Below are 24402 nucleotides of genomic sequence, written 5' to 3'. Positions count from 1 at the left end.
GTGAGCCCCAGGTCATCTTCCTGGGAAGGTTTATCTCCTGTTTTCTATGATGAATTTTAGCCAGCCCCCGCCCCCACCGCCCCGCCCTCTCTTGTGCTCACTCCCTCTCCTGCTGAAACCTGCTTCTTTTCCACAGGACCTTCTGTACTTTGATGTTGTTGATGTTTGTGTGACCCGCTGGACTTAATTAGGGTTATTTATTGGGTCACTGGGAGGCTTACCAGGTATCAGTGACTATCCCACTGGAAAAAGTGACACCCTCTGCTCCTAGTAACCATAACTGTTAATAAAGTCAGGGAGGGTTGGGACTTTGAGCCCCTGGCGAGGAAAATGTTTGATACCAGAAAATTCTGAAAAATCAGTATCCATAAAAAGTATTTAACATGCTTTTTTTTTTGGTTGCAGGGGTGAGGGTTTTTGGAGGGTGCTGTAGAGACAGAGTCTTTTTGTATAGCCCAAACTGACCTCGGGCTCCTACTCTCGCCTCCCCAGTGCTGGGACTACAGTGCCACTACCCTGGTTTAAGTCCCTTTACATTTACTGCAGCATTCACTCATGCTCGTTTTGGAAAATTCAAATTAAGGTCAGCTGATGTCCCCTGTGCTTCTATTGACCAGAGAAAGTGCCACCTGTGGAGGTTTACTGCCTGTCAGTTTTGTGAATGTGTCCACCTGTGGAGGTTTACTGCCTGTCAGTTTTGTGAATGTGTCCACCTGTGGAGGTTTACTGCCTGTCACTTTTGTAAACGTGTCCACACTCTGCTCATTTTTTTGGTAAAATGCACAGGCAGCTGGGCTCCAGTAGTTGGTGCTTTTCCATGGCTGGTCTGTGCAGCCCTGTTGCTGTCTTCCTGAAGCTCATCTCCTCCGGAGACTATGAATCCCTTTCAGGGTTGCTGTGCAGTTTATAGAGAGTAGCCTGTCGCTTAGTGTATGGACAGAGACAGAGACCTTCTGTAGGAAGTTGTGATTTTTGTTGTAGTGTCTTAGTTTATGTGGTTCCTTTTGCTGTTGAAGAAAGCTAGTGGTTTAAGCTTGACCTGGAATTCCCTGGAAGTTGGCTGAAGATGGTGAGGTTTCGCTGGAGGACTCACAATACAAGTACATTTGCATGGCCAGTTTTTCTTAGACTTAGCATGCTGTCACCATCTCACACCCAGGAGTGGGTGCAGGGCCACAGCACCCTTCTGTTTCTGTGGGCCTTGTCCATGGACTTGTTTGTTTCTGGAGGTAGTAAGGGAAATGTTTCTCCTTGTAGGACCTGCTTATGGGAGAAATCATCCAGGTGTTACATAGCAGGAGCCACAGTGTTGTGAGGTGGTAGGGTCCAGGTGCAGAGAGGGTCTCAGAGTACAGAGTGGAGGGGAGGAGTTCTGAGAATTGTATAGCAGGCTTCTCTACAGCTGCTTTCCAGCTGTGTGTTTTCTGCCGCCTGGTATCTCATGCTTTTGTTCATTCTGTCTTTTAGGTTAAGCGCTCCAGGAGTAAAGGTGGGTTAGCCGGTCCTGATGGTACCAAGTCTGTTTTTGGGCAGATGTGTGCTAAGATGAGTTCCTTCAGTCCTGACAGCCTACTCCTTCCTCACCGAGTCTGGAAAGTCAAGTTTGTTGGTGAGATTTGGCTGCACATGCTCGCTTGGGGGAGGGCGCCTGGGGGACAGTGAGCAGAATAGTGTAGCAGGGACAGAGGGGCAGAGCGGCACTGCCTGGTGCTGTGCCTGCAGGCGGGTTTGGGTGGCCTGTGTGTTGCTGATTCTCCTTTCCTTCTAGGTGAATCTGTGGATGACTGTGGGGGCGGCTACAGCGAGTCCATAGCGGAGATTTGCGAGGAGCTACAAAATGGACTCACTCCTCTTCTGATCGTGACTCCCAATGGCAGGGATGAATCTGGCGCCAACAGAGACTGCTACCTGTTGAACCCTGCCACCCGGGCACCTGTACACTGCAGCATGTTCCGCTTCCTGGGTGGGCCTCTCGGTCATCTCCATACACTCTGCCCCAGCCTCGAGTTAATGCAGGATCTCTTGTTTATCTCAGGCATTAGGGGTGGAAGGGATGTGCAGTGATGTCATGCATTTTACCGACATTATGGAGGGAAAGATTCTGCTCTTCATCTTACATGTAGTGTTAAGGACTTGATAGTGATAAGCCCCCCGAAGTTATGGCTGTTCTATGGGTAGGCAGTGTGTGACTATGTGCTTGAGGCTAGATGCTCTCTTTTGGCATGCAGAGGAGCCAAAATACTAGGTTTGCATTCCCAGCATATCTGAAACTCAGGAATGCATGGGAAGAGATGGCCTTTGCAGTAGGCAGTCCCTCCTTGTCTGGGTCTGTGCAGGGCACTCCAGCGCTGCTCCGCCTCTTACTGCCCCGTAGCTAAATACCCACTTTAGCGGAGAAACCCGTCTCTTTGCTCTGTCCTCAAAGGGACAAGAGTTGGCTTCCTGTGGTTTAATCCTGTGTATTAAAAGAATATGAAAAGTTAGAAACTTGTCTCGTAGGAAGAAAAGGAAGTAAGTTTTGAGTAGGACTTGCTGTAGGGTCCAGCTCTCAGTTTTGGTGCCACTGGTTTAGAAGGCTCCATGACCTCAGTACAGAGCTGATACTCCAAGGCATTTTTGAATAAGTGAGAAGCAACTTCTCATCCGTTCCAAGTATTCTGACCTTCTGTTTTGAATGACCAGGGGTGTTACTGGGCATTGCTATCCGCACTGGGAGTCCTCTGAGCCTGAATCTCGCTGAGCCTGTGTGGAAGCAGCTGGCTGGGATGAGCCTCACCATTGCGGACCTCAGTGAGGTGATCATCTGGGCTGGGGGTCTTGTTAAGGGGTTGGGATTTTCTGGGATCTGACCTAACACCCATGGGTGTATGAAGGCAGCTGGCCTCTAACCACATTCTAGTACAGAGCAAAGTATGGGTGTGAGAGTTGGCGTGCTGTGCACTTTCTGGTGCTCAGCAACAAGGAGGATCACTGCCACATGCTACACTCCGGGCTCCCAGAAACAGGGACTGATAGCGCAGTCACAGCCTGGTGTCCCTGGCTCTTCGTGCTCTTCAGGGTTTAGGGGAGTGCCTGTCACCTACCAGGCACAGTCATTTTCTCAGCAGTTAATTTAAGAACTCCCTGGATCTTTCTTTAGCTCCTTGGGTGAAATACTTGTAGAAATCTTTTGGGGGGATTGGGAGAACCTGCCATACCCTTGTATTCTAGAGACACTCTGAGGCAGATAAAGTCAGGTATGACTGGGCGTGCTTGGGAAGGACTTGGTTCTGTGGTGGGGACCACCCAGATTTAGCATGTATGCTATATTTCTCTTTGACAGGTTGATAAAGATTTTATTCCTGGACTCATGTACATTCGTGACAATGAAGCCACTTCAGAGGAATTTGAGGCCATGAGCCTGCCCTTCACAGTGCCAAGTGCTAGTGGCCAGGACATCCAGCTGAGCTCCAAGCACACACACATCACCCTGGACAACCGTGCAGAGTATGTCCGGCTGGCAATAAACTACAGGTTTGTGATCATCTTTCCTTCCAATCGTTTTGACCTAATAAATGGCAAAAGTAACAGTTACTTGGCTATCTGCGTTTTTCCAGATGTATCATATATAAAACTATGCTCATTTTTCTTCAGCTATTGCTGATCTTTGTTAGTAGTTTTATTTGGCGGCTAGGGTTCAGAGCACTTGTTACTCACACCTAAAATTTCTAGCGAGGGAAATAAGAGTGTGCTCATTTAGAGGACAGTCCCAACGGGGATATCAGGCCTCTTTGTGCCCCTCTCCTCAGGGACAGGGACCCAGATGGGGCTGTGTGAACACAGAGTAGCCTCCACTAACCCAGTGTGCCTGTACCTTGGCATTAAAGCCCTGGAGAGCTGTGGCACCATCGCTGCCCAGCACTGCCGTCAGACAGTGCCCGGAGTGTGTGTGGCCTTAGTTAATCATGAAGGTGTGTACTGAGCACCAGTCTAGGTGAACTCTTAGGTGTTGTGTTAGAAGGCTGTCACAGAGCCCTCCTCTCCTCCTCCCTGGGGTGTGTGTGGTGGCAGTGCTGTGTGGAGTGCTTGGTACCAGCAAGACAAGGTGCCTGGTAAACATAGGCACAAGTGTAAGGAAAATTTGGTTTTTGTTCGTTTGTTTTTTTAAGACTCCATGAATTTGATGAGCAAGTGGCTGCTGTCCGGGAAGGGATGGCCCGAGTGGTGCCTGTGCCCCTTCTCTCTCTCTTCACTGGATACGAGCTGGAGACGATGGTACGTGCTGCCTTGTGCTGTCTGGAACCTCCTTGGCATGCTGGCCCACTCACTATTTGATCCTGGACTTAAACCCTTGCATTTGTAAAGACTTGACTATGACAGTAAATGAAAGGAAACACAGTGTGCCCTCTTCACTGCCTGCCCACTAGATACTGAGGTTCAGAGTGGTGCTCTCCTTCTCCTGGGTCTGTAGGAACCTTATTAGAGAAAAAGAAAAGGGTGATCCTGTTGAAAGAAAAAAGACGGAAGTGTGAGCCTGCACTAATAGGATGTCTTTCCTAGGTGTGTGGGAGCCCAGACATTCCACTGCATCTTTTAAAGTCAGTGGCAACGTATAAAGGGATTGAACCTTCTGCATCCTTGGTCCAGTGGTTCTGGGAGGTGATGGAGTCTTTCTCTAACACGGAACGCTCTCTCTTCCTTCGCTTTGTGTGGGGCCGGACAAGATTGCCCAGGACCATTGCCGACTTCCGGGGTAGAGACTTTGTCATCCAGGTAGGCTCCTCTCCCCGATTGCAAAGCACTGTACCGACATGGGTAGAAGCGACCTGCCCTAGTGTGTGTTCTGCTGCAGAACACTTGAGAGCAGCTTTTTGTGAAATGAAAATGGAAAATATCTAACTTCTATAATTTGAAGTCTTAAAATTTTACAATTGCTGATCTTGAATACCATCACATATTTCTGCAAAGTCAAACCATAAGCAGAGTATGCTAGTGTTATAGCAGCATACAGATTTTGGACACACATATTTCATAAGTGTTTGTTTGGATCAGATAGATCACTAAATATTATGCTTACTAAGAAAATGAGACTGCTCGTACTTTTGAGAGCAAGTTTGCTTTGTCTTAGAACTCAATAGTCTGATGACTTAAACGAGCTCAGTTTGCCTTTTAAGGTCACTGAGGTGGGTAAACCAGATTTAACACTCTCTTTGTCCTGGTAGCAGTAGCACAGAGACACGTCTGTGGCTGGGGTTATGAAAATACCCATCTTTCAGGACCGTCTTTGACAGCAAACAAAAGGTTTCTCCTAAACAGCAGTGAAGAATCGTGTTTGCTGCCTAGTGTCTTAACCTGAAAGTGAGTTGACACTCTCAGAAAGAGCGACCTCTGGTGGCCGCGTGCCCTTTCCCGGCTTCTGCCACACCATTAGACGATTTTGCTTCTTTTATTGCCGGCCCTAGGAATGAGTTACTTTTTAAAAAAAATTCTAAAATGAGTTAGATTCTATATTTTCTTACATGTTTCTTTTTATAGACAAATAGATAGCATCTGTGAGGCTGAAGTAGACACAGTAAACTAAACCCAGAGTTTCACTGCCCCTCCCCGCACTCTTATTATTTAATATTTCCTCCCGACAGGTCCTGGATAAATACAACCCTCCTGACCACTTCCTTCCTGAGTCCTACACGTGCTTCTTTCTGCTCAAGTTGCCCCGCTACTCCTGCAAGCAGGTGCTGGAGGAGAAGCTGAAGTACGCCATCCACTTCTGCAAGTCCATAGACACGGATGACTATGCCCGCATAGCGCTCACGGGAGAGCCGGCTGCCGACGACAGCAGCGAGGACTCGGACAATGAGGACGCAGACTCGTTTGCTTCAGACTCTACCCAGGACTACCTGACCGGGCACTAAGGTGAAACGCGGCTGAGCAATGAGGAGAAGCAGTGCTCTGTAAATTGTAAATGTCGAGTGCTTTGGATGAGGACTGTCACCCTTGATGTGTGGAAGAGATGGCCTGGCTGTCTGAGATGAAGTACCATGCGGCAGGACAGCGGGAAGATGGCCTGTGCGTGAGGAACACTGTGGGTACTTCTTCCCCGTGCTGCACTACCTGTAGGGCCCAGTGTTTCCTGCGGCGTGGATGTTCATGTGACAGCATCGTGCACAGCCTTCTCCTTGTGGGTGCAGTTGATCCCCTTTCCTTTGCAGTGTCAGCGACTGTATATTGAACATATTGTGTAATGATGAAATCGTATTATAAATATTTCAACTAATTTTACCCTGAATTTGTTTATTAAAAGCTTTTTGAACATTAAATTATTATTTCTTGGATGCATTTAGAAGTTACAGAAAATAAAATGCATTCATTCCCCCTTCCCCAGGTGTACCATTTTAGCATATGCAATATGTGATTGGAATTGAGGCGTCTTGGTGGACAGTATGATCATTTCTATCATGGAAAGTGTGCTATATTTAATGCTTGTGTCATGTATATGCCAAAATTTTAATCCCCTATAAATAAAACATGTGTCACAAAAGTATAGGCTGAGCTTTCTTAACCAATCAGACTAGCACATGTGGATCTACTACAACCAAAGGACACTCCGTGACACTCTTCAGGGCCCAGACGGCCGAGGGACCCCCAGAGCTCCCTCCTCTGACTTTCTCTCCAGACCTGCCCTATGCCCGGTTCCAGTGCCTGTTCCCCTGGCCTGGTGAGCTCTCTGCAAACGGAAGAATAGAGGGCAGCGTAGAAGAACTGGAAGATAGGCCTAACACGCTAGATCTTGAGATCGGGTACCCGACGGAGTCAAAATTTTTGTAGTTTACCTTGGAAGGCAACTTTTGCAAAAATAAACTGTGAACTAAGAGTGAGATGCCTTTGATTGTCAGCCGCAGGCTCTTCCTTTAGACCCAAGAGGATACCGGGAGAGCTACACCTTAGCGTTTAGCTGTTCAACCTCCAACTTAAATAGATCAAAATCTGTGCAGAAAAACCTATGGTAAAATATATCCAGCCTGGTCTACAAGAGCTAGTTCCAGGACAGGCTCCAAAACCACAGAGAAACCCTGTCTCGAAAAACCAAGAAAAAAGAAAAAAAAAGAAAAACCTACGGTAGCAAAGGTGGGCCGTCTAAGGAATACGGCTCTTCAGTCACACTTGACACTGCTGTGAGGCTTCCCCAGTATTTTGAATTGTGGATTAGTTGGTTGGATATAGCATGTGATTTTTGTTTTGTTTTACTAATAAAAGTGGTAGTAGATTACATATTTAGAATGCACATAAACCAGTAGTCTGCTTGAATTCATAAGAAGTGTGGTGCCTGCAGTAATCTATTTTCCGTTAATTATAACAAAATACTGAAGCTGACTTAATTTCATGTAAAAGATATCCCGGCACCTAAGAGCCTGAGGCAGGAGGATCATGGATGCAAGGTCAGCCTGGACTACTGATTGAGACCTGTCATGACTTTTCCTGAGGAGGTGTAAAAAATAAAATTCGATTGACCTCAGCAATTGCACCAGCAATCCTGGTTGGTAAAATGGAAAGTGTATGGGGTGTCAGGAGTATGCATGCAGGACTCAGAAGGCCACTGCACCCCTGGGAAGTCCCCTGGGCAAACGATGGGCAAACCGCAACACTGAAGAGTGGTCCTTGTTTTCTGCCATGGGATAAATCGCTCTGGCCACAATTGAGTTATTTCATCTTTCAGATCATCGTCTAGGGAAGCAGAGGCTTGCCACCTGCTTAGGGATGGTACCCGCTCACAGTCGGCTGGGCCCTCTTGCATCCATTAGCAGTCAAGAAAATGCCCCCACGTACACACCCATGAACCGGTCTACACACCCATGAACCCAGTCCGGTGAAGGCAGTTCCTCATTTGAGGGAACTACTTCCCAGGCGTGTCAAAATGACAACCAAGAACGGCCTTCACCCCTGGGCAGCTTAAAGAAAGCTGCATTATTGAAGAGCCCCTCCCAGGCGCTGCTTTACTGCTTATAGAACCTCACGGAACGGAGAGGCTTCCTTAGAATCTTGTTCGAAAACCCTGTCGGTACCGTGAGCTTTGTGAGCCCTCTCCAGCCCTCCACGAGTAAATAGTAGTAGTCCTGATTTCGTGGGGATAATTACAGCTACTCTCAATCAGGGCAGCGATGGTTGTACTCAGTCTGGAGGGAATATATGTAACTCTCCATCTTCCTCCAGCCCTTACATTTCTTTCTACCCTTCTGTTGTTGAGTCTTGATGGGTACTGGGCGATCGGATTCTCTCTTTCGTTTATGGTTGGCCACTGGGCCTCCATGCTACACAGCAACAGACATTCCTCGCACTTCGACTGACTGCATAGGCGTGTCTTTGGTCACCGCCACCAGTAAGATAACTGCCTTCCCCTCCCCTGACAGCGGTTGTCCGAGGACATAAACACAAATGGTTAGAAAATAATTGGATAAGCACATTATACCTATTTAACAAGACAATAGCCGTAGCCACCTCACGGGGTATTAGGATTTTCCTGCCTCAGGTGGATGGTACCAAACACAAGTCCCTCCTATGGGGCTGGCTTTAGCTACAGTTTGGGAAGTAACAGTGAATCCACTGCTAGAGCAGCGGGGGCATCTTGCTAGACAAGCTAGCAGTGCAATATGCAAGGGCCCATAGCCAAGCTGGACACTGGTGGCGGTTCTGCAGCCTGCATGCCACCTGTTGGTACTAGAAATGCCAGCCCACAGGGAGCTTCTGGCTCAGACCCAGCCTGGTTTTTCTGTCTTACATCCTGCCGTAAAGCGTCTTTAGTGATGGAGTATATCAGGATTTCTAAAGGTCCATTCCAAGCAGGTGAGTTTCCAAAGATTGCTTTGGGAACTAGAGCATCCCCTGGATAACTTACAGGCTGCCACACTCCTGAATTACCTCCAGGTAATTGTTCGTCTCAGATACTGAAGTGACTTAGGTAACGCCATCTTGTCCTGACTCCGTTCTGTGTTTGCTTAGACCGTCCTCAAATTTCTACCCCACAACAGCCACATCTGCCTTGGTGACACACTTGAGAGTTCCATGGCCTTGGCCCAGAGGTGTTAGCCAAAGTAAGACATGTTTATATCAACTTAACATAAACCAAGATAACTAAAGATGGTGAAAATGAATGTCATGTTGTGTGAAATAATTACTATGTTCTGCCAGAAATGAATGTTTCAACGTTTACTCTGACCCTCATCTACCGTCCATGTCAATTATGTTCTTCATAATTTCGGCCTGAAAAAGGCGGTTTTCCTGAGTCTCAGGACTTAGACGCTTTGAGGCACGAGCCGGCTCTTGGTCACTGGCCAATAAAGACCCAATCCACTTTTAACCAGCGTGGTAGTCTGTGTCTTTCTTGCACGGGTTATTATAGTATAGCCTCAGGAAGGTGATTTCGGATGTGAAGGTTCGTAGACTCCATGAGCCCCGACAGCAGTGTGAGGCACCTTGTGAGTCTCTCAGGTCTTCAAAGCCTTGGGTCCCTTCCCTCTCGTCCCCTGGGAGGGAAGCTAATGGGCTGTATCTCTGGAGGGCCCTCTGCACAGAATCAAGATGGTACTAACCGTGTCTGTGACCAACCCAGTGGGAACACACAGCAGACCCTATCTCAAAAGAGTGGGGGGGGGAAGGGGATGATTGAAGGCAGCTCAGTTCAGGTACTTCCCGGTATTTAGCGGCACAATGCCATGCACATGCGCAGTAGAGTCACAGCGCTAGATGCGCGCCAAGGAAGGATCGATTGGCTCTTCCGTAAAAAGCTTCGCGTGAAAGAACTGAGCCAGGACCTAGCTCTCTTCCACGGACACACCGTGACCTAAGGGCTCTCCACTGACCTTCACCTACCGCTCAGCTCCTTTCACTCTGGACATTGCCTATCGAAGACTCAGTTCTAACACAGCCCAAATTCAAAGCAAGGCAAGGTCTCATAGACTTCACCGTTATGCTCCCCGTCAACAGCTGATTTCTCTGCATGGACGGACTCCACTCTTGTCCCCAGCAGACAAGTTGCCTTTCTGCCCAAGACTTGGTCAAGAGCTCTACGAACTGGTAGGTGTAGGAAGTTTCTCATCAGGTTCTCCCGAGAAGTTGGGGAGGGGGCTTTTCCCGCGGGGAGAGGCTCTTGCGCCGGCCACTGCAAGTTGTCCACGAGCTACACACTTCCTGTGGCGCGTGTAAACACACACACACACACACACACACACACACACACACGCATGCACGCACGCACACAAAATAGTTTAACTTTTTAAATGAGTGGTAGGGGAATGGGATAGGGTTAGGGCACTATATATATATATACACACACATATAACGTATATATACATATATGTGTATATATATAATAAAAATGTTTGAATTCATATATGAAGTTATCAAAGAGTAAATGGTGGTGTTTTTGTTTGTTTTTTTAAACTGATCAAAGGCTACATGTAACCCAGGGACTGAACAAGAGGGTTTGCAATAGCAATGCCTGGCTTATATTATGTTCAATGGATGTGATTTTGCCTAGATGGGCTTGTTTTTGCCAGTAAGGTCTGTGCCCAGTCTGTGGTTACCCCCTACTGTCCTCAGGTTTAATTAAAAGTCTAGGCTTCCTAGTGAGCGCTCTCTAAGTCCATGTAATGTATGCTATCTGACCTGCAAACCCATTCCTTTGAAGGAGAGAGGTCTGTGGAACGGGGTTCCTTTTAGAAATACCGGCATTCTTTGTGAAATCCTCTTTGAACGGCTTTGAGGTCAGTTCGTGGAGCTGACCGGCTGACTCCAAAGGCACCCAAGCCTGAGCCATGCGCTGGGCCTCACTGCGCACAGAGAACCTCCACAAGGATTAGTCCACCAGAGCAGCCCGGGGAACACGTGAGTGTGAGATTCCTGGGAGCAGAAGTCGGCCTTGTAGCCTTGGGTCTTGTGATCCTTTGCCAGTCTCCTTGGTGAAGCTCAAGTTCTGGCATTAACAATAAGCTGATTAGTGACACGGCAGGGCAGCCGTGGTCGCTGCCTAAGCATTTCTTTCCTGACTCAGATCGCATCGCATCGTTCAGGTAGAATCCTTTTAGGGTGAGAGAACAAGCCTGTGAGGAAGCTGTAACTCCAGGGAGTGGCAGGTGCAGCCAAGGAGTCCAAGCCCCTCCCTCTGTCCCGCCCCCACTGCGGGACGTGCTGCGGAGGGTCACCACCTTTGGCAGAAGCCAGCTCTAGGGGCTTCTGACCTCAGGGTCAGGGGGTCCTGTGAACTCGCTTTTCCTGTTGACTTTGCGCAGAATGAAACCTGCACCAGCCACACCGGAGAGGTGGTGAGGCTCAAGGGTCGGTGACCGGGCCAGGAGCATGAAGCTGGAAGCGAGGAGGGATGGTGGGCCAGTGAGTGGAACTGCCTCCTGGGAAGTCTCAGGACTTCCTGGCTGTTGGGGGGACCCCAGCCATTTCTGTCTCCAGAGGTGTGCCTTGGGCGGTGCAGGGTGAAGAGAACCTTCTTTTTTTTTTTTTTTCCCTCTTATTGTCTTTATTTTTTTTTTTTTTATTTTTTATTACGGATTTCTGCCTCCTCCCCGCAACCGCCTCCCATTTCCCTCCCCCTCCCCTGATCAAGTCACCCTCCCTAATCTGCTCGAAGAGCAATCAGGGTTCCCTGACCTGTGGGAAGCCCAAGGACCGCCCACCTCTATCCAGGTCTCCTAAGGTGAGCATCCAAACTGCCTAGGCTCCCCCAAAGCCAGTACGTGCAGTAGGATCAAAAACCCTCTGCGATTGTTCTTGAGTTCTCAGTATTCCTCATTGTCCTCTATGTTCAGCCAGTCCGGATTTATCCCATGCTTTTTCAGACCCAGGCCAGCTGGCCTTGGTGAGTTCCCGATAGAACATCCCCGTTCTCTCAGTGTGTGGGTGCACCCCTCGTGGTCCTGAGTTCCTTGCTCGTGCTCTCTCTCCTTCTGCTCCTGATTTGGACCTTGAGATTTCTGTCCCGTGCTCCTCTGTCTCTGTCTCCTTTCATCGCCTGATTTTGCATGCAAATGGATGGAAATAGAAAACACTATCCTGAGTGAGGTAAGCCAGACCCAAAAAGAGGAACATGGGATGTACTCACTCATATTTGGTTTCTAGACATAAATAAAGGACATTGGGCTTATAATGCATGTTCCTAGAGAAGCTAAGTAAGAAGGTGAACCCAAAGACAAACACATAGGCATCCTCATGAGAACCTTCTTATACAAGGGGTCTGGCCTTCCTAGGTGTCCCTCAGGATAGCTCCGACCCTTCCTAGGCAATGGTGACACCCCAGCTCTGCTATGGGTGACATAAGCCACATGCCCTACACGTGTGACACGTTACCACCAATATGGGACTCATCCTTGGCCTCTTGTGCCTATTCTTGCCAACATATCTGAGTGGCCATAGGCATTTGGCTGGCCATTTGTCCTGGCAGGATTCCCTATAGAGATAGGTGTGGTCCTGGTACTAAGGTTCCAGTGTGGATCCCATGATAGTTAAGAGCAAGAAAGGAAGGCTGCCTTCATTGGCTCCCCGACACACCAAAATATATGCACACACATATTCACATCCTGAGCAAAGGGATTCTATAAACATGCTAGGTTTACATCCGGGTACTTAAAAACAGCCACTTTTAGGTACAGGCTTGATTTCTTTTTTTTTTTTTTTTTTTGGTTTTTCGAGATAGGGGTTCTCTGTAGCTTTGGAGCCTGTCCTGGAACTCCCTTGGTAGACCAGGCTGGCCTCGAACTCACAGAGATCCGCCTGTCTCTGCCTCCCAAGTGCTGGGATTACAGGCGTGCACCACCACCGCCCGGCCAGACTTGATTTCTATGTTACATAAAGGAACTCTTATTTGGAATTTCTTTCTAGAACATTCTGAGCCGTACGAAGATATGGTCATATCTTGTTTTGTACCTGAACCCCTCTTTGCAGTTCAGACGAAAACTGAGATTGCTAGGCTTGGCCCTAATCACTTCTGACTGAGGGAGCCTGTTCTCTTTGTAAGGCTCCTAGGCGACCCTTGAGTTGTGCCCCCGCAGAATGCAAAGGCTTCTGTTTTCTTTCAGTACTCACTCGTAGCTGCCAAGAATCTGCCATCTAGACACTCCCCTACCAGCCATGAGAACTGATTGCTCCAGCAGCTAAGAGCGCTGGAAACAGATGGTACCTAAGTGGCTGGCTATTGATCGCAAAGATTTTGTCTGTGGGAGCTTGATCATGTCTCTCCCCAGAGGTCCCAGCCTATTGGTTTAGGGTATGACAATCTGGTTGTCTGAGCCAATCCACAGCAGGGGTAGGATTTTCTCCAGGGTTAAGGTCATATAATCCATCGGCAGAGTTAGGGAATGGAGTCCACGGCAAACAGTCGCCAGCTACACAAGCAGGATCTGTGAGGCACAGGGAAGCTGATGTTTGGCAGTGTTTGCACCGTTCTTGGTTATAATCCTTATGGCAGACCCCCAATGCTTTCTGCCGTGCAGCCAGGTTGCCATGCATAGCGACCATGAGCCGGGTGTGGACCTGATCCCTAGGCAGCCTGGACTGGGACATCTACAAACATCTCGGTAGGGGCGACCACAGCAAGCTTGGGCTCTTCTTCATGCAGAAATGGGGTGTTGGTGCCCTTGTGCTGTGGACACAATGGGTCCCCGCTGATTGGGCAGCCCTTATCCCTCCATCACTGCGTAATGTGCTTCGGTTTAAAGCCCGTGTCTTACAGACGTCTAGCAGGGCTCTCAACCTTGGCTGGAGAAGCTTCTTCTGCAGTGGGCAACAGTCAGAGGGCTGAGAATGAGTGACTGGGGGTGCCCAGTCCTAATGGGGCACGTATATCAACCCCCACACCCCAAGGCTCAGAGAACATGGTAGAAGAGGGGACAGAAAGACCATATGAGCTGGGGACCCGTGAGTAAGGCTGCGAAAGGCTGTCTTCTGCATGTGACTTGCCTGTTGCACGCGTGATCTCACTGCAGCCGCCGTTACCTGTGTGTATGAGATCAGCAGGCGATACTAATTGAACCCAATCAGCTATAAGATAAAAGGAGATGATATGGAGGGGGGAAGGGGCGTGTTGGGGGATATTGGGGCAGACAGGATCAAGAAACATTGTGTAAAGGTATGAATTGTCAAAGAATAAATAAGCAATATTTAAAAAGTAAAAGTTAAAAAATTTTGGGGCTGGAGAGATGGCTCAGTGGTCAAGAGTTTTTGCTGCTCTTGCAGAGGACCCATGTTCGATTCCCAGCACCCAAATTAGGCAGCTCACAATCAGCTCTAACTCCAGCTGCCTTCTTCTGGCCTCTGTGGGTACCCACACACATGCACCCACACACGCACACACACACATGCAAACACAGGTGCACACACATGTGCACACACACATTCAACACACACGCATACACATGCACACACGCAAACACACACGTGTGCACACACGCACACACATGCAAACACACGTGCACACACACACTATTAAATTAAATCTTTAAATGTTTTAAAAATGAAATATTCCTAACCACAACCAAGCTCCAGGAATAAATAAATGATTCTCCCCGGGAGATTCCTGAGCTCCTCTTATAAGGAGGCTTTTTGTGCTATTGCTTTGAAGACAGAGCCAAGAGCCTCTGAGCTCCAGCCAATTCCTGTGTAGCGCCCAGCGCCTGCGGGTAATGTGCCTGTGTGTGGTGCTCCAGGCCATTTCTATGTACAGAGAAGAAGTCCACATACAGTGGGCAGCACAGTTGCTGTGTGTGTGTGTGGGGGGGGGGGTGTTGACTCCTTTCCACAAGTTCCTTATCGGGTTCTGACTGTGAGAAGTTCGGCATGGGGCTTTCCCCAACAGAAGCTTGAACCAGGCAAGACCTCAGAAGTAGACCATATTGGCTCTGAAGGGCACCTGTAAGGCTTGACTGAGCCTCTCTGGCAGGCTCACTTATAGAAGCTACCCCAAAATCTCGAAATGGGGCAAGCAAAATGGCTCAACAAGGTGCAGACTCTTGATGCCCAACCCAGTAATCTGACTGTGGTCACTGAAAGCCATGTGGTGGAAGGAGAAAACTGGTGACTGTAAGTTGTCGCCTAGCTAAGTATGTCCTGTGGCACGCATGCACACAGATACACACACACACGCACACACATATACACACAGACACACACACACACACACATATACACACACACACGCACACACATATACACACAGACACACACACACATATATACACAGACACACACGCACACACATATACACACACGCACACACATATACACACAGACACACACACACATATACACACAGACACACACGCACACACATATACACACACACGCACACACATATACACACAGACACACACGCACACACATATACACACACACGCACACACATATACACACAGACACACACGCACACACATATACACACAGACACACGCACACACAGACACACACGCACACACATATACACACAGACACACGCACACACATATACACACAGACACACACGCACACGCATATACACACAGACACACACGCACACACACATATACACAGACACACACGCATACACATATATACACAGACATGCACACACACATATACACACACAGACACACATGCACACACACATATACACAGACACACACACAGACACACACGCACACACACATATACACACACAGACACACATGCACACACATATACACACAGACACACACGCACACACACATATACACACAGACACACATGCACACACATATACACACAGACACACACGCACACACACATATACACAGACATGCACACACACATATACACAGACATGCACACACACATACACACAGACACACATGCACACACACATATACACAGACACGCACACACACATATACACACACAGACACACACGTGCACACACACATATACACACATACATAGACACACACAGACACATACATACACACACACATTTAAATTTTTAAAATCCGTGATGCTGGGGGAGGGGAAGCAGCTCCTTGGGCTGCAGCAGAGACTGCTCTGACCCTTTGCTGACCTGTAGGGAGGCATCAGGGAGCTCTACTGTGGGCATCTGTGTTATCTTGTAGTTTATGTATGTACGTGTGTCGTGTGCCTGATTTGGTGCTTGTGTCTCCGTGTATGTATGCACTTCATGTGTGTATTAGGTGTATTAAGCGTGTGTAGTCTGTTTCTCTGTGTCTCAACATTCTATAAGGTTTCTGGGTGTTTGTATAGAGTTTGTGTGTTTCCGTGCAGCTTTTAAGTTCTGTGAGCAGACTTGGCTTATCGGTTCGTGTTCATGTGTGTTATATGACCGAGCTTTCCTCGGGTGTAACCTCAGGCTCTCCCTGCTACCTTGCGAGTCCTGAGTTGAAGGAGAACAAGGGAAGGAGAAAGTTTATCATCTCCAGTAGAGAGTTCTTAACATGCAGAACAGCTTACATTTCCTCAATGATTGTTTTAAGAAAAAGTCTGCCACGTCCTTGGCCCCCTGAGAACTGGGGCTTGAGCTTGATGCACGGGGCTGGGATTTTACAGAAGCCTGGTTTCTGCAGCAAGACTCTCTACTTCCCAGAGTTCACTGAGGCCCTCTCATGCTGCTGGACCATTCTCAAGTGGGGGTTGGGGGCACTGAGACTTCTAGCTCTGTAAAGGTCGGTGGTGGGTGTGGCCAGTGGGGGGGGAGGAGCACATGCTACCCAACCTCCCAGGGCTGCCAGTGCCTGCTGAGAAATCTGACTAGGGCTGTTGTCCCAGCCACTACTCAGAGCCTTTGGATTTGGACACTAGACTTCACTGTTGGAGGAAGATCAGGCAAGCCATCAGGTAAAATGGTGGCTGGGAGTTGGGAGGGAATAGCTTCCTATTCTGGGATGCTAGCAGGGTAACAGGTGTATGATAGAAATGTGCAGAGCAGTTTGTCTGAGCATTTAATGGGGGGTCCAGCAGCAGCAGCAGCAGCAGCAGCAATGTCTCAGCCGACAGCTCCATGGAAGACAAGGGGGGGGGGATAAGGAAGGGAAGTTGGAAATGAGAGCCTAGCCCTTAGGCATCTCTTTGAAATGGAACTCACTGAAGTGAGACCATTAAGGCCCTCAAAGCTGCTGCCTGTCATCTGGTCACACCCAGGGAAATGAACGGGTTTCTGCACAGCCAGCTCTTTCCCTTGACGTAGTTATTCAGCACAGAAGTCTGAGCGACACCCTTGGGAAATCTGAGCCCTGGGGCCCAGTTACGTCCCTCTGACTTGTAAGGCTCGCTCAGCATCTTTAACCTGCGGTGATGTTTGAAAAACACTGACTTAAACCAATGTGACAATTCTGCAAAGCCTGGGGTTGAGCTAATAACTGTAAACTGCAGCTGCCCACTGACAGTCCATTCCCACCTGAGGTGCGCGTGCTGGCTGTTGCCTGAGCAGTGCTGGTAACAAGGCTGACCGAGGCTGGGTGTCTATGAGCTCCAGTGTAGCTGTTGATACCAAGTCTCCTGTGGAAGCCGCTGAAGCTCCAGAGGGCAGGGGAGGAGTTCAGGCTGGGCTTACAAACTCTAGAGTGCAGTTGTTCATGTGGCGGTGTAAAATGGGGTTGACTGAAGAGTGTAAGTTTCCTTGACACCCCAACCTCATGGTTCAGTTAGCTGAGTTCCTAAGGACATGAGCAACTATTGTGAGTACCACTGGAGACCAACAATGTCCCCGCCTTAGCCAGTATATGGCCAAACATGTAGTTTGAAAAGACGGTGTGGGCTAGGTAGTTGGGGGCAAGAAATGAGGGCTCACAAAAACCCCCTGCTGAAAAAGTCCTGCTTGTCTCAAAGCAAAACAAAAATCCACAACCATGAAACCCAAAGGGGCTGCTGGGTCGGGGCAGGGAGCGTTTAGCTAGCGATGGATCTTTAGGGAGAATGCGAGACACGGAGATTGTGGATTTGGGTATGTGGTAGGATCAGGCATGGGGGTATCATGGGATCCCTAAGGGAACTGTTTGGGAGTCTGGAGGCATCTGAGCATCTTCACTTCCACAGAAACAAGAAGCAAAGAGGACACAGTGGTCTGGGCTGCAGAGGAGCTGTGGGGGTGGGGGTGGGGTGTCATAGGTGAGGATAAGGTTTCCCAGGAGCTGGAAGAAAGGTCTTTTAGTTGGAGGTAGAAGGAAGGAAGCCTGCAATGAGAGCTCAGAAATGCCAGGGTAGAAAGTCCCTCCACAGTTTAGGAAACAGCTGGGGAAGGGAGGAGCCTGGTGTGCCTGTTCTGTTGTACGGGAGACAAGAGAGCACCCCACCACCAATTGCCTTAAGCAGTCAGTTTTCTGACCTTGCAGGATATTGGCTTTCCCAGCATTCTGATGCAGAATTTTTGTCATCTTTTCTGGCTGTCCCTCCTAGGGTGGGCAGAGGCACTCCCTGGTACCTTGAGAAGTCCTGCCACCCTCTACTAGAGGGCTTGTCCTAGCCTGGGAACAAATATTATCCAAGATCCAAGAACCTCCAGCGATACAGGGAACTTAACTGGTTGAGTTCTGCAGAGGGACCGTGCTCCAGCCTGGCCTGCTTTAGCTGATGCGGGGTGTGAACAGATTCAGCAGCGCAGGGGGATTCAGACTCGGGTGGGGCTTGGGTCTCTCCTATTTCAGGCAAGGTTCAGAGTTTCCAAGATGAGCTGCAGGGTGTGCCAAGGAAAGCCAGCACAGCAGCGGGTGGGAAACAGAGCCCCTGGAGTTCAAGGGGCTGATGGCCTTTGCTGCATGTGGTGTCTGGTTCTGAGAAAGTCAGGAGCCCAGGCCATCACTGTGCATTTTGCATGGCTTTCTCTTCCTTTCCGGGAGCTCAGATCCCCATAAGGCACTGTCTCTGATCTGGAGGCCCTGTGGGTGTTTCTAGAATGAAGCCCCTTTCACCCTAAGACCCCTTGCTGTAGAGAGAGGGTCACCTGCTTGGGTTGCCCCAGGCTGTCCTTCATGGTTGCAAGAGGACCCTTTAAAAGAAGAAGAGATGAATAGCCATGCCATTTGGTTGAATGACTGAGACGTTTCCGTCAAGCGCACAGGCTGGAAAAGAGAAAATCAAATAGAAACGAACAGAGCCGCGGTCCGCGTCCTGCCCTTGCAGAAGGACAGCAGAAGGGCTAGACTTAGCTGGCCTTGGCGTGACGTGCATTTGACTCTGCGCATCCTGGATTTCCTGGGCTAGCAAGGCTGCCCCAAACTCAGCTGCTTTGACTGGGATCGTGCCTAGGCCCCACATGAAACGGGTGTAGGGTCATAGTCAACCCTGGCAGGCTCATCCCTGCAACAGCTCTGCGCACACAGGATGGTCTGGGACTGTGATGTTCTGCACAGAGGAGAACAGGCAGTAACGAGAATGTGCAGGATCCCGAATGGATCGGGTACAGGGAGACATCGAGTGATCCAGCTTCCGTGTCCTGTTTGGCAGAGGGTGGGATAAGAAGGCATCACTGCCCCCCCCCCCCCGCCCCAGATCAGAATAGCAGGGGCTGGTAGTTTACCAAGGAGCTGCTTGCTGAGGTATGCATGGATGGCCTTGCTGGCCTGGCAGCACTGAGGGAGCTTGGCTGCACCTATCAGGGTTGGGGGTGTGCTGCCACAGGCTGGTGGGGGGGGCAGAACTCGGAGGAGGAGGGTAGCAGCCGCAAAGAGGGGTACAGGGTGCAAGATTCCCCTGAGTCTGAACCATTTATTATTTTCTTTTTAAAAAACCCATGGAATCTATTTGTTTTCCTTAAAATGCAAGAATGATTAAGTTATTGATTAATTGATTGATAATTGATTTTTTTGGGGGGGTGTAAATTTTGCTGAGAAAGCTGTCTGTGGCCAGCCTGAGGTACAAGGCCATGTCCTCACGTATGAAGTCTTCAGGGTGAATATTACATGCTCCTGGCAGGGAGCCCGTAACATGGTGTTCAGTAGAGCTCAGCCAAGCTGCGGCTGTGAACACCAGGCAGTGCTCATGCTAGGAACTGAGGGGGTTGGACCCCTCCCCTCCCTCAAGGACGGACAGGTGTTAGGGTGGCAGAGTGACTCCAGAAGCCAGATCGTGGCAGTATGGATGTTCCCAAGACTGGTCATGGGTTGGATTCCCAGAGGACAGGCTAGGACTCGGGTGTTTCACTGTTAGAGGTGATGCCCAGGCGTTCCATCTGGATGTAGGATGTGTTTGGAAGAACTAGATACAACGTGTGTGTCAGGTAAGCCGTGCCTGCAGCATCCCCCCCCCAAGAGAAGGCCACAGGAAGTGGGCAAACAACCGCAGAATCGCGCATGCCGAGTCTGGATATTGAGTGTGTCCGTTGGAGATGGCCGAGCTCAGGGAATGCTCATTGGAGACCATTTCCATTGGGTGACTGATATCGAAAGCTGTGGTGGGGTCTCTTGGGGAGGCTTCTGGGCTCTTGAGTGAAGCCAGTAAGAGTAGAAGGAGCTAGTAGAAGAACTAGAAAACCCCAGAGAAGCACCTCGAGTCCAAACCTCAGCAGTTGTGGACTAGCTTCTGGGAGCCTGAGAGCTGGGTGGACCCCAGGAGTTAGTGGTGACTCTCACAGGAGTATTGGCCATCAAGGTGGGAGGGCAGAAGCCTGGAGGAGGAGTGGAGGAGAAAAGAACCTGGCAGCCGAGTGAGCTCTGCTCAGGAGGAGATGAGCTGAGCGGAATATATATATATATATATATATATATATATATATATATGTATATGTATATGTATATATATACATACATACATACGTACTGAAGAATGCCTGCTATACACTCAAAAGATAACCCAGAGAGATCCCGTGTGGCCTGAAGCCCATGTCTTTTACTGCTAAAAGCTTGCAAGACTTATAGTGAGCCATTACAACCAGGACACAGACATTGACGTGACCAGGGTCCAGGGCACCTTAACCCCTGCATGGTCCTCTTGTGCATGCTTTTGACGTGGCCACGGTCCAGGGCATTCTAACCCCTGTGTGGTTCTCTTATGCTCTTGATGTGGCCAGGGTCCAGGGCATCCTAACCCCTGCGTGGTCCTCGTGTGCTCTTGATGTGGCCAGGGTCCAGGGCATCCTAACCCCTGCGTGGTCCTCGTGTGCTCTTGACATGGCCAGGGTCCAGGGCATCCTAACCCCTGCGAGGTCCTCGTGTGCTCTTGACGTGACCAGGGTCCAGGGCACCTTAACCCCTGCATGGTCCTCATGTGCTCTTGACGTGATCAGGGTCCAGGGCATCCTAACCCCTGCATGGTCCTCATGTGCTCTTGACGTGATCAGGGTCCAGGGCATCCTAACCCCTGCATGGTCCTCATGCGCTCTTGCCCACACTCTATCCCTGCTCAGCTGCACTGATCTACCCTTCCCGTCTCTCCTGTAGTCATCCATCTCATGGAGGCCGACATGTGGGACCAGACAGTGTGTGGCCTTTTGAGATTTGTTTCTTTCACCGAGTTCGCACTTTGTAAGCTCATACATCTTGCTGTGTCCATGGGCTTCCTGGGATACAGATGCACCCCTTCACTTAAACACAAATGCACTGAACCTGTGAATTTGTTCCCATTTTGGCTGAAACATCTATCAATGTTGAGAAAGACGTCCAGGAGGGAATTCCTGGGTGATGTGGGTGGGACTCGATGCTCTCAGAAAAGAAGCCGCACCTACCCTAAATACTCAAGGTGAACGATGGACTGACTAGAACTTCATAATTGCAGAGGGGTGAAATGGTGCCAGTCGCGACTCAGATTACATTGAGTTACCTTTAGTGGCCCTGTAGGGTCTACTTTCTGTATTGGGTGCAGCATCTTTTTAACTAATCTGTTCTAAAGTGAAAGCCTTCAGAATCCATTAACAGATCACTAGCTTCTACCAACCCAAAGGCGAAGGAAGCCATCAGTATCCGAAGCCTATAGCAGAGATTCCCGTCTTTTCTGTGACCCACTGACCTAATGTCCTTGTAGATTTGTCTATCTGGAATGCTTTGCGTTTACGTAAAGCTAGGCAATTTATGTGTTGACTGATTCCTTCACCGACCATCATATCTGTAGCTTCTTCTGTAGAATGGCAGGTGTCTGCACAAAATTGTCGCTTGCTGTTGAATTATCCTATGTTGTGTGGGCCCCATAGTATATTTACTAATTATCATTATTCTCTTGCATGGCTAAACCGTGTTCTATTTATCCAAGGGACAAGATAACAGCCTCTGGGAAGCTTGAACAACAATGACTATTTCCCATACTTTATGAAACTAGGTAGTCTAAGATCAAAGTATATGCAGATTCTGGTTCTCGTATGGAGTGTGCAGTCAGTGTCCTCACATGACAAGAAGAGAAGCAAGCTCTAAAGACTCTCAGGAAAAAAAATGATGCTATTCATGCAAGTTCCATTCTAACTGTCTCCTTCCTCCTTAGATAGACCACAAGCCCCAGTATGGTCAGGTTCATATACGAAACCCCAGCCCTCTCCATAGACCTCCTCCTCCTAACACACACACACACACACACACACACACACACACACACACACACACACACACACACACACGGCCCCAGTACTCTCCATAAAACCCCTCCTAACACACACACTATACCCTAGTGTTCTCCATAGACCCCCTCCTAACACACACACACACTAGACTCTGTCTTCTCCATAGACCCCCCTCCTAAAACACACACACACTAGACCCCAGTCCTCCCCAGAGACCCTCTCCTAATACACACACACACACACACACACACACACGACCCTAGTCCTCCCCAGAGACCCTCTCCTAATACACACACACACACACACACGACCCTAGTCCTCCCCAGAGACCCTCTCCTAACACACACACACACACGACCCTAGTCCTCCCCAGAAACCCCCTCCTAAAACACACACACACTAGACCCTAGTCCTCCCCAGAGACCCTCTCCTAACACACACACACACACACACACACACACACACACACACACACACGACCCTAGTCCTCCCCAGAGACCCTCTCCTAACACACACACACTAGACCCTAGTCCTCCCCAGAGACCCTCTCCTAACACACACACTAGACCCTAGTCCTCCCCAGAAACCCCCTCCTAACTATCACACACACTAGACCCCAGTCCTCCCCAGAGACCCCCTCCTAACTATCACATGCATGAAGATAGCAATATATGAATTTGAGGTTGGTGATTCAAGTATTTAGCCCAAAACCCATCTTAATATTCTATAAGTACTGTAGTATTTAGCTCAGGCAGAAGATAATGCTCTTGAATTAAGGCTAATCACAGAACTGTGGAGCCTTTTGATAAAAGACCTGGGGAGACTTCTACCAATAAGGCTAAAATAAATCTTTCCTTTAGCCCCTACTCTTTCTTAACCTATCACGGCATATTTTCCATTGTTTTAGGTTTTTGCTTTTATTTACCTTTAAAAATAGGATCTTACTCTGTAGCCTAGGCTGGTTGGCTTCAAATCATTGCAATCCCTCTGCCTCTGTCTCCCAATTTCCAGAATTATAGATATGAACCACCATACCTAGCTATTTATAATGTTTCAAAATTTCTGTTAAATGCCACTTCCTTAGTAATGAAAAATTTTTATTAGTCATCTTTGCATATTGCAATGTCAGTTTTAAATTTAAATATTGGAGCCTATGTTTTTGTATGTGTGACTCCGCTGGACCACATAACTGGTGCTTTGTAACACACATGTACACATGTGATTTGTTCTGACTAGGATGGAAGTCTTGGAAGAACCAAGCTCAACTGCTTTCTTATTCATCCTTTGATACAAGTGAGACCACCTGCACTTGGTCTCTGTCACATTGGTCTACACGTTGTTTTCATCAAACATGGCTAGCCAAAGCTGGGTACAAAATGTGTAGGCTTTTCAATGCTAGTACCTTTTCATATTTGACATAAATTCTAGCTCCCCTAGGCGTGTGTCTAGCTGTGTTAGTCAGCTTCTCGGAACTGCAGCAAAATGTATAAGGTAAGCATATTACACAGAGAAAATGCTTATCTTGGCTCGCAGTTTTGCAGGTGGAAGTCTAAGATGGGCTGACATCAATGCTTTGGTTGTGGTAGCATATATACACATGGCAGGAAAATTCCATCATTGCATGTTCAGGAAGGGAGAGAGAAAGGGTCCCACGGTCTTCTTCAAAGGCATGTGCCCCACCCCCACCCCCCAGTGACCTGAAGATCTCTCACCAAACCTTACTTGTATAAGTTTCTGATTTCTCCCAGTAGAGTTGAAGACCAAGCCTTTCACATGTGGTGGTTTGTGGACACTCTACATTTAAAGTGTACCACAAGGGTACTTAGCTGTAGCTACAAAATCCTTGTCCTGTACCTGTTCTGAGTCTTGCTGAACCCCTACTTCGTGTGGATCAGCAGGAATCCTATCTCAGAGTGTATTGCGGATTG

General features: G+C 48.7%; 2 protein-coding genes across 3 annotated transcripts in view; both read left to right on the top strand.

The window, feature by feature from the left end:
- Herc2 (HECT and RLD domain containing E3 ubiquitin protein ligase 2) overlaps positions 1 to 6520 on the top strand; it is a 154660-nt gene extending 148140 nt beyond the window's left edge. Inside the window, exons 87-93 of the mRNA XM_075952430.1 lie at positions 1468 to 1609; positions 1769 to 1963; positions 2683 to 2795; positions 3323 to 3513; positions 4149 to 4254; positions 4540 to 4752; positions 5619 to 6520. Coding sequence (XP_075808545.1) covers positions 1468 to 1609; positions 1769 to 1963; positions 2683 to 2795; positions 3323 to 3513; positions 4149 to 4254; positions 4540 to 4752; positions 5619 to 5891 — 1233 coding nt within the window. The 3' untranslated portion in view covers positions 5892 to 6520. The remainder of the gene's footprint in view (positions 1 to 1467; positions 1610 to 1768; positions 1964 to 2682; positions 2796 to 3322; positions 3514 to 4148; positions 4255 to 4539; positions 4753 to 5618) is intronic.
- A 3187-nt stretch (positions 6521 to 9707) lies between these two features.
- Oca2 (OCA2 melanosomal transmembrane protein) overlaps positions 9708 to 24402 on the top strand; it is a 220857-nt gene continuing 206162 nt past the window's right edge. Inside the window, exon 1 of one of the 2 annotated variants that reach the window (XM_075952458.1) lies at positions 9708 to 10047. The gene's annotated coding sequence lies outside the window, so the exon portion shown is untranslated. Of the gene's footprint in view, positions 10048 to 16762; positions 16834 to 24402 lie in introns of those variants that run through there. The other variant, XM_075952457.1, reaches the window with a different exon arrangement.

This window comes from Microtus pennsylvanicus, chromosome 18, assembly GCF_037038515.1.
Source record: "Microtus pennsylvanicus isolate mMicPen1 chromosome 18, mMicPen1.hap1, whole genome shotgun sequence".
Lineage (NCBI taxonomy): Eukaryota > Metazoa > Chordata > Mammalia > Rodentia > Cricetidae > Microtus > Microtus pennsylvanicus.
This window is presented reverse-complemented; position numbering and strand designations above follow the sequence as displayed.